The sequence below is a fragment of the Marmota monax genome, unplaced genomic scaffold (genome assembly GCF_021218885.2).
Source record: "Marmota monax isolate L192 unplaced genomic scaffold, Marmota_monax_Labrador192_F-V1.1 WCK01_AAM20220418_F8-fsc00001, whole genome shotgun sequence".
NCBI classification, from domain to species: domain Eukaryota; kingdom Metazoa; phylum Chordata; class Mammalia; order Rodentia; family Sciuridae; genus Marmota; species Marmota monax.
In genome coordinates, this window is record NW_026693777.1 from 16,842,076 (window position 1) to 16,852,619 (window position 10,544).

General features: G+C 39.9%; 1 protein-coding gene across 5 annotated transcripts; it reads right to left on the reverse strand.

The window, feature by feature from the left end:
• Positions 1-1,603: 1,603 nt before the first annotated feature.
• On the reverse strand, positions 1,604-6,664 carry Srsf5 (serine and arginine rich splicing factor 5). Of its 5 annotated transcripts, none has more exons than XM_046460797.2 (8): positions 6,510-6,664; positions 5,449-5,593; positions 5,050-5,120; positions 4,830-4,928; positions 4,481-4,550; positions 3,186-3,259; positions 2,527-2,637; positions 1,604-2,419 (listed from the first exon to the last, which is right to left on the reverse strand). In XM_046460797.2, the coding sequence occupies exons 2-8, from the start codon at positions 5,572-5,574 to the stop codon at positions 2,158-2,160; spliced, it is 813 nt and encodes a 270-aa protein (XP_046316753.1). In that variant the 5' UTR covers positions 5,575-5,593; positions 6,510-6,664; the 3' UTR covers positions 1,604-2,157. The 5 variants fall into 5 exon arrangements, with proteins under 5 accessions (XP_046316753.1, XP_046316755.1, XP_046316752.1 ...); XM_046460799.2 differs by having other exon boundaries at positions 1,604-2,416; positions 6,506-6,663; XM_046460796.2 differs by having other exon boundaries at positions 6,506-6,663.
• Between the last annotated feature and the right edge of the window lie 3,880 nt (positions 6,665-10,544).

The following is a 10,544-nucleotide window of genomic DNA, read 5'->3' on the forward strand; positions in this document are numbered from 1 at the left end:
TTTTTTCTAAAGAAATTTAAGCTTTTGGGGTATTAAATGAAAACAAGCATTAAGATTAATAACCAATAGGCTGGAGCTCAGTGGCTCACCTATATCTACCTGATTACATCTCCTAGGACACACAGCTACCCAGAACAAAGAAATGAAACAAGTTATGTTTAGCTTTTAAGAAAGATTAAGGTTGAACTTAAAATGTATTATCCTCAAATTACTCTTAGAGAATTAGATCAGAAATATAAACACAAAAAACTAAGGTAATATGCCTCACATAAAAGCAGATTCTGAAACTGTTTTTAGCATTACATTCACTCTGCTTATGACTTCTCAAGTCATAAATCTTAAAATTCAAACTCCCTTTTTGGAACATAAATAACCCAGTTACCTGCAATTTTAAAATCAGATTTTATTCCCTCTCAAACACTTGTAAAGATTAAAAGTAGCAAGCCTCTACTTTCTAATTCTCTGTGTGGGAGGGGACACATGTAATATCCAATTACATTTAACCATAATGCCTAAGTACATCTGAAGAATCCAAGGGAGGAACTGATATTACTTCAGGCTGCAATTGTATACAGAAATCAAAATTTTAGCTTCCACTCCAGTTCCCTCAAATGTTTTCCCAGACTCAGCCTACTAAAAGAATTAACATTATTTTCATATCTCAATGTTCCAGTCTTAAAACCCAGAAGAGAAGGGTACCAAACTTTTCACACCTATTCCCCAAAGTAGATTCCTACTTCCTGACTTCCAACATCCGGGGATACCAAAGTCTGATTTTTTCTCTGCTACTTCTAATTCCACCTTCCTGAAAGAAAAGGGCAGGAAATTCTGAAGTCCCTGAAACCAGACTTCCTAGATTTTAATTTCACCACCACTTACTTGGATAAGTTGACAAAGTTCCTTAATTTCTTGATAGAGTGGTATTATAATCTTAAGATTGAGTGAATACATTGGTAAGCACTAACTACTGTAGTTAAGTAGATGTTTTTCTGTGTTCCCAAATGTGTCTAGCCTAGCACCCAAAAACCTTAAAACTGAATCTTTGACAATACTAGAATAAAGCTCATTTCCTATACTTAGGAGTCTGAAGGTTCAGGTAAAGTGCCCAACATTTTAAAATAGATGGGATGTTGGCCTTTAAGCAGTTTTCACTATTGATTCCCCCTACACATGTATAGCAATGTTTCAGAACTAAAAATAACAGGATGTTCATGTTGACTGATAAGCTTTCTATCATCTCTGACCATCCCTATGCACTAAAACCTTTAAGGCAGGCATTAGATTTTATAATTTGCTTCCCAAATGCATTATCCTCGTAAAACTGTTAGCATAAGAAACAAATGCAAATAGTCAAGCAACAAAGGAAAAGTATGAAGGAATAGACACAAGATTAACTGTCAAATCACTTTTTAGCCATTATTTAAATAGTTCATTGACTTCGACTTTTTAAACTAGCCTGGAAATGTTTAAAAATATTATTTAAAAACCCCATACTAAACTACTCCAGGATTCTAAATGTGTTGTGTCTTAAAACATATTACACATAGAAAAGAGTGGAAAAATCAAGTAATATAGGACTTCTTCAGACAAACAAGACAAAAAGTGTTTTATAATATTTTATTATCAATAACAAACAGCTGCTTTAATGTGTCTGTGTCCTGCAGCTGTTAATGGGGTGGATGGGAGGACACCCTTGACCCTAACAAGGTAAACTCAAATTAAGCCTTTATATACAAGCAAATTTAGAGCTCTTTTAAGTGTCCAAAGCTATTAATTAGTTTAATTGAGGCATTAAACTAATTCTGAATTAACATATTTGAATAACCCAAGAACTAAAATGTTCAATTTTTCTAGTACAAAAATTAAATTTGCTTTAGTTATAAAAGAGCTCTGTCAATATACACAAACTATATACTTCAGACATTCACAAAAATGTGAGCAGAAGGCTTATCAAAAGACATTTAATACAATTAGTTTTCAACAACCCCTTGGTGGTCCACATCTACAAAGATATCCAGCCCAGCCCAACCCCCCTCCAAATCCCACCCCCACAGAAAAGCACATACTTACCAGAATTTTTAGCAAGTATGGTTTGGGAATTTGTTTTTTTGTTTGTTTGTTTTAAAAAAAAGGCCCCCAGGGCAAGTTATTTACAGTTTAATTGCCACTGTCAACTGATCTGGACCTGGACCTGGACCGGGACCTCTGGCGATCCACAGATGCTGGAGACTTAGATCTACTTGAAGAACCACGTTTCTGGCTCTTCTCAGGCACAGGAGACCTACTAACTGAACGGGACTTGCTCCTGCTCCGGCTCCTGCTTCTTGACCGGCTGTAAGACTTGCGACTACGGGAACGAGATCGGCTCCGTGACCTAGAGGAACTCCTGGTCCTTGATCGAGACCTGCTTCTTGACCTACTATGAAAAGTGCGAGAAAGGGGAAAGAAAGTGGGGAATGAGCCTTCATGACACACCCTAACAAACCCATTAAGTAAAACTTTATGACTTAAAAATATTAAAGATACCTGTGCCTTTTGCTGCCTTCAATTAATTTGATTTTTCTCCCATTTATTTCCTTTCCAGAAAGTTTTTCAATAGCATTCTTTAAATCACCATAAGAGGCAAATTCAACCACCCTAAAATGAAGAAAAAAAATCTTAAAAAAGACACATACCCCCCACAGCCACATGCACTATATATAGCAATCTAGGTAAGTAGTAGTTGCTGTTACACTTTGCTCTTCCTATGTTAGGTCTTTTTTTTTTTTTTTTTTTTAATATTTACTTTTTAGTTGTAGTTGGACACAATATCTTTATTCCAGGGCATTGCATGTGCTTGGCGTGCACTCTACTGCTAAGCCACAATCCCAGCCCCTAGGTCTAATTTCTGACAGACAATAGCGTAGCAAAATTTTGGCACTGCTGACATTCTGAGCCAGAAAATTCTTTGCTATAGCATGTTTCGCAGCATGCCTGGCCTCTACAGTTTAGAGGTCTTTAGCACCCTCAACCAGTTGTGACAACCAAACCTGTCTCCAGAAATTATCCCCTGGGAAGCAAAACTGCCCCAGATGGAGAACCATCAGAATAGAGCATGAACAAATTATATAAGTTCTCAAACATGTTCACAGTAAAAATTTTCAGGATATTTCAAAAGACTTTCAAAATCTCTAGTACATACTCACCCTTCATTTAATTTAGGTCGATGTGCATCCGCAAAGGTTACTTCCCCAGCTTGTCTCATGAAATCTTTGAGATCCTTAACATAAGACAATTGTGTCAAGCAAAGAAAAGGAAAAGTGACACACAAACAACCACATGGTATAAAAACAAGACTACTGAAAGAGAAGTTGTTAGATAAAGTACAAACATGGCATATACCACACTTGTATTCTATCAGAATTCAAAAATTATGTCAGGGCACGAAATAAACAAATAGCATATTGCTTGTAAGCAAAATGCTAGAGGAAATTCAGATTTTTAACATTAAAGTAGTATTAGTCTATATTGAGCTCAGTACAAAAGGAAAAAAAACAAACAAGAAACAAAAACAAAAACAAAAAAGAAACAGTACATATTTTTAAAGTAAAGACTAAGTAGAAGTTTTATATTTAACAGAACATTTACAAGACACCAGTTATTTTGTGCCCCATATGTCATTAAAAAAGTTTACTTTACCTTTATTAATATTTCCCTAGGCTAGTCAAGCAGCAAACCATTAATCGGTCGGAGAAACCTTCATGACATATGCCCGACTGGCTCTTCGCCACCCACTTGAAGGATACTACCCAATCGATGGAAGCCTTTAATCGCACAGCCCTCCCTATTAGCAGACTACTGGCGATGCAGACATGTTCTACTCTTGTGCAGTTACCAAGGACCACTTTACTGCGATCAGGATTCCAACGACCACCTAATTTCGTATCTTTCAACTCTTTTCGACCAGGACCTCTTATTCGGAAGCGTTACAGGAAGACAGCTCTCAACTTAGGGATCAGATCACGTTATCAACGCTCTGGGATCGCTGCAACCTGGCACTTCAATAAGTGCACCGATTACGTCTAGACCGGCAAACACAGATCTAGAGGTGGCCAACTGATCACTGTAGGAGCTGACTGGCAAAGTCAACCAGGCCCAACCAAGAGTGACCAAGACAACGATTAGGATAACCCACAGGCACTCCTCGTCATAAGGCCAACGACACAGATAGGCTGGCAAATAAAGGGTTTAATATTTGGTTAAAATTGATTTTAAAAAACAAGAAAAAATATCCTCAAAACATTTACATTTGATCACATATTAAAATTTGAAATATCCCCCAGTTACATTTAATTAAAATTTAAAATTACAAATTAAATCCATTAATTTAATTAAAGATAAAACTACTTTTAATAAAACATTAATAAAAATTAACTACCCATTAACTTTATTTTTTAAAAAAAGCCACATTAAAATAACTCAAAACTGTATTTCAACAAACCTGCCAGCTGACTCTTGAGGATAAATTCTCAACTATAAGTCGATTTTCTGTTCTTACAGGTGGAGCATTTCTGAGGAAAAAAATGAGTATTCACAACAGAAGAAATGCAATGTTGATGTGCAGTGACAAATGCATTTCTTGTGTTCAACTGAGGACAAGTTCAAACAATCAGACATGACAAACTATTCAAATGACTATAAAGTGTTATTCTATGATTCATTACTCATCAATCTGAAGTAGCACTTTAACACAGACTGAAAAGAAGTCCCAGAGCATTTATGGCTAATGTTTCCCCAAAGGTAAATACTGCCCCTATACTGTTCAAAGCAGCCATTCAACCACCACATACCGTCTATCATTTCGAGGTCTGCGACTACTAAAACGGTCAGAGTAGCGTCCTCTACCTCTTCCACCTCGGGATCGTGCCCTAGCATGTTCAATAGTAACCCTAGAGAAAAGAAAGAAAGAAAAAAAACCCCTCCATTTATGTATACTCAAGTTCAAAGAATATTCCAGCTGACCTAGTCTGCTCTATTTTCCAGGGCCAATTATAAAACTAAGATTCTCACCTTTCACTGCAAAGTTCTTTCCCATCAAGTTCATATACAGCATCATCTGCATCCCTGGGATCCTCAAATTCCTAAAATTTAAGCATAAGAGAAACAGGGCTTTAAATGTGCATTCTACAACATATTTAAAGCATCAAAGATACTAAGACAGGATGGGAAGTGTAATCTTAACATAACAATACAAATAAACCTAACCAAGGGGTGATTGGGAGTGGCTTTCAGCCAGACAGCAATTAGGATGTTTTAATTCTTAAAATAAATAAGCAAATCGCTGCCTCATGGCTATATAACATTTCCGAAAACAAGCATTCTACCTGGGTTCATTATGAGTGAAAACAGTACTAATAAAAACCTTCACCTACTATTTAACAGATAATTCACCTAGTTCTAAATACTTACCACAAAACCAAAACCTCTTTTCAGATCAATATCTCTGATCCGTCCATAACCCTTGAAGAATCTTTCTACATCTTTCTCCCTGGCCGCTGGGTTTAGCCTCCCGATGAACACTCGACAGCCACTCATGATGTCCGGCTAGTATTTCCTGTTAAGAAAATAATTCAATCGAAATAATACCAATTAGTGGCTAAGAGATCAAACATATGACTCAAATAAGAATTTTTACCTATGGATGTTATAAACAAGATTGCCAACAGTGCCTCTAATCAGGCCAGGTCCCTCGTAGACAAAAATTAAATCTCGCCTGCCAACACGATTTCCCCCCCTCCCTGATCCCAGACCGCAGCAACCGCAACGCCCACTGCCACTTCTTGAACTGCGCAGCCGCACAATCTCCCAGCTCCTGGGCCCCCTCCCATCTGCCGCAGTTAGGAAAGGCCGAGAAGTGCGGGCGGAGCCGACCCCGCCCTCCGCAAGGCCAGCCCAATGGCGACCGGCCGCGCAAGCGTAGCCACCACCCAGAAGCGTCACAGCGGGGGGTGGAAGCCGGAATCTCGCGACGCCACAGCTGAGCCTGCGCAGACGGCAGCAGGCGGGCACTAGGCAGCACAAAATGGCGGCCGCACAGTAAGCGGCAGGGGAGAGGCGCGTGAGCCAAATTTCCTTCTCGCTCCCCCTCGTCTGGTACCGCTGTGCCGGAGTCCCTGGGCCAACTCACGGGAAGGCCTAATGGTACCCAGGGAAAAGGCAGACCCTGCTAGAAGGCCTAACGGCACCCTGACCCACTACAGGAAGGATCGGGGTAATGAAGACATAAACAGTAGCAGGGAGGGGCGCGCAATCCCTCAGTAAAACGGACTAGAACCATGACCGCCCTTCCACCTTCAGTACCCCTCCAACAATACCAAAAAGGAGACGTGCCCCAGCGCCCACCTCAATCAACTGCGCTCATTAGACGCCGTCCTCCGCAAAGAGAGCAGCCCCAGCCACTCGCGACCTGAGCGGCCATGAAGAAGCCTCGATCCGAGAAGCCTTGCCCTCAAAGTGAGCCACTCACCTACCGGACAGGATCTTTGGCAGCTGAGACCCAGAGAGGTCCGTAGTCTGCGACGGAGTCGTCTGCCTCCCCGCAGACCTGGACTTAACTCGTCTACGTCTTTCGACAACTGACGCACTTAGCAGCTCTGGCGTTCCACAAAATGGAAGGCGCGTCCCTGCGTCACTTCCGGGGCCGCCCCTGGGATTTGGAGAGTGCAGCCCGTTGGATCCAGGGACGGAAGTTTCCGCGGGGCAGGAAGTTTCCGCGGGGCGGGAGCTTCCTTATAGTGACCCAGAGAGCGACCCTCAATCCGCGGTGGGTGGGGCTTGGGGCGGGAACTAACTCGGGCGCGGCCGGAGCCGGGAAACGTTCGCTCCTCTGGGGATGTAGAGTTCTGTTTGTCGTCCCGAATAAAAAGATCCTGACGAATTGACAGCCCTTTTGAAAAACTTAAAGTTTTTCTTACGTACCCTGAAGGTACCTGGGTAAAAGACATCTAGGTTTTTGCAAAAACACCTGCACTTCTCAGTCCCTTTGCTGAGCAAGGGTGCACCTGGATGGCATGTAAATGCCGCGGACAGGTGGTTTAGTTGTACTGAGAAGTCTAAAATATTTTTCTAAATGGAATGGAAGGTTTTTCTTGATGAAACATTGAAATTGGAACTGCAGCAAGAATAACGAAAGACAAATTTCTACCTTCCCACCACTCTGGAACTGAGCTGCCTGACCAGAAGAGGTTTCAAACTGCTTTACCCAAGGGCTATTTGGTTAATCCTCCCAGTTCGGGTTTCTGTAATATAACACATCAAAGTCGACAGTTCTTCCGAAACAGAATATTGAGGTTTCTTGGTGTGAAAAAGCCCTCCACATCCTTAACTCCAGCGTTTCCCCAATAAGGTTGGTAGGTAAGCCTAGACACTTAGGCATAAAGAGAACAATGGTGAAAAGGTTACATTTAGGTGGAACTTAATGAATCCCATTTTTGAAAAGTGCCCAGAATCTAGGATTGTATACTTGCAGCTACAGTTACTTTGCCATAAATAAAAGTAGTTCAGGAAAGAGGAGAGCAACTAATCCTTACTCTCACCCAAGGGGCCCTTAGGTACTAGGATAGTTTGTATGGATGAGCTCCATTCACAGTTATATATACAAATAAAAAGAGCCTCAGTGAGTACACAGCAAAGTTGGAGTTACTTATCTATAGTGTAAAGAAGTTAAGGATCTATTTAAAATAAGTATTTATTAAATTAAAAGAAAAAAATTAACCTTTAGATGTTAGCCTAATAAACATTAACATTTTATAATACACAAATTGTTCTCAAACCAATTTGATTACATTTGTCTGGTTTCTGCATATTTAAAGAAATGAGGAAAACAGTTTTTTATTATTTTCTATATTTTATGTTGACTGTGCAAACAATTACTTATGATTTTACTGACTACCTGTTACTTTTGCTTCAATAAGAGAAGGTAATCTGGAAGAGGTTTTCTGGGGATGAAAACATGAAAGATGGTGCTGTACACTATGAAAAAAAGTTGCTACTTTCAGTTCATGATGGTGTGATTTTCTTTAGGACTTTTTTTCCCCCCAGTGCTGGAGATTGAACCAGTTCCTTAGGCATGCTAGGGAAGTGCTCTACCGCTGAGCTACATCCCTAGCCCTAAGGACTAAATCTTTTTATAAACTCTTTTTCTTGATTTATTAACTCTTAAAAAGTTTGTGAGTTCTACAAAAAGTAATGTTTCCTTAGTGGTATTAATATTATGATCAATATTAACAATAGAATACTGTCTTCTGCAGTGTTTGTTTTTTTCCATGAAGACTTTTAAGTCTTCCTATCAGATTGTTTCTTACCAGTTTCTCCAATAAACACAATCATCTTCCATGAACAGAATTACTTATCTGTTTATATGATCTTAGAGTATTCTGTTTATACCCCTATAATTTTCTTATCACTGACTTATATTAAAATATGTGTTCTTCCTTGTCCCAGAAATGCCTAGTACAGGAACAACTCAATATTTATAGGTCTGTATTTACATGACCATTTTTTCCAGGTTGCCCTGTTCCTCTGTTAACGTTTCAACAAGATGGCTTGGCAGCCTTTTCCAAAAACATCCAACTAAATAGCAAATCTTTAGCTCAGGAAAAAAGATGCAGAGATATTACAGATTAAAATAAACACAAAGTTTATTGTCCATGTCTGTTGGGGACTTTCAGCATTGCTGATAAGTTTCATTCCTCACAATCTTGATTTAATTCATCTAATTCAAGAGTCCACAATTATAGCTTGTGGCCTTCAGCCTCTTAAAAGATCTGAGAATGATTTTTACACCGTTTAATGTGGGCAGGGTGGGGGGGTGTTGAAACAAGAATAATATTGGGCAATACATGAAAAATATATGAAACTTTGAGGATGGCCTTAGGCCTGAGCCTAAGCAACTCCATTTTAAAAACTCCAGACTCATTAGGCCCACCTAACAGAGCCTTCCAGTATGGCCTCAGACAAGGTATTTCTCCTCACCCTGAGTGAAGCCTCTGGCAGGCTGTCCTTGCCTGATAAGAGGGAAAGGTGAGAAGATCAGGGTGGAGACCACCAGACCAGATATTTCTGACACCAGGGTAAATGATGTCATGGAGAAATCCAGTGGTAACTGATAAGGATTGAAAGGGGGGTCAAAAGCCCCCAAATTTAGTATAAATAATAGAGCAAATGAACAGGGGTTCAGCCAGCCGAAACAAGGATGCACTCAAGCTGGAGAGCCTGATGAGGACCTGGACTGATATCCCATCACTTGTCATCGTTTTCCTGATTCTCTGTGTGATCCTCACCACTCTCAAACTCTACCGCTGCCTTGTCTGGACGCTGGTGAGAGCTGCAACTCCTCCCTAAGACCCTCTCCTCAACCGGTTGTCCACTCCACGTCAGAAAAAGCCTGCCTTGGTTCTGGACCTGATCACCGCGGTCTGAGTAAGTGTGCATCTGCTGGACTTAAAGCCTAAGGCTTGAGACTTTTGAACTTATCCTGCAGAGGGAATGTCTGTCACTAGCCTGCGTGATTAAGTGTGTTTGCAGTGCTTAGAGTTAATCTTGAATTGTTTGCTGTGAATGATTATGTCTATTGCAGTGCCTAGCATTAAGAATTGTCGTTATCTTGATTAAGAACCTATGGAGTGAAAATATATTGAGCAATTTGAGTGAATAAAGCATCAAAAGGGGCAAAAAAGCGTGGACATCCTTTATTTCTCCCCCTTGACTGCATACGTGACAATTTTGACCCCTCTCGACAGAAACTTAAAAGTCAGTAACTATAAAGTTTGCTCAGAACACAGCCACTTTTGTCCATTTTCTTGTTGTCTACATCTGTTGTTGCATTACAGTGTCAGAGCTGGATAGTTGTGACAGAGACCAAGCCTAAAATATTTACTCTCTGGCCCTTTAACAAAAAAGGATTTGCTGAAGGGGAACATGGCTCAGTGCTTGTCTGGCATGCATAAGCCCTGGTGTTTTATTCCCAACACCACAAAAAAAGAAAAGAAAAAGAAAACCAAAAAAAGCTTATGCCAACCCCCTGAACTGATTCCTAGGCTTTACACTGCTTTATGAGTGCTCCACCCAAATCTCTAGGTCAGATAATAAATTATAAGCAGGAAAACAGGTTTTGATACTTATTTTTATACCAATTACGAAAAGAAAAATACTCATTATAGGAAGGATAATTAAGAGAGGAAAACACTCCCAAGTCTATCTCACCAAATCAACCTCTGACTATACTTTGCTATATTTTCTTCTCATATTTTTTTCTGAGACTTAATATATGTTTTTTTTTTCAATATAAAATAACACATCATCAGTTTTTAAAAGCATACATGTGCCACTTTAAAAAGTCATCCCTAGGGGCTGGGGTTGTGGCTCAGCGGTAGAGCGTTTGCCTAGCACATGAGAGGCACTGGGTTCGATCCTCAGCACCACATTAAAAAAATAAATAAAACAAAGGTATTGTGTCCAACTACAACTAAAAATATATACTTTTTAAAAATGTCATCCTTATTCTT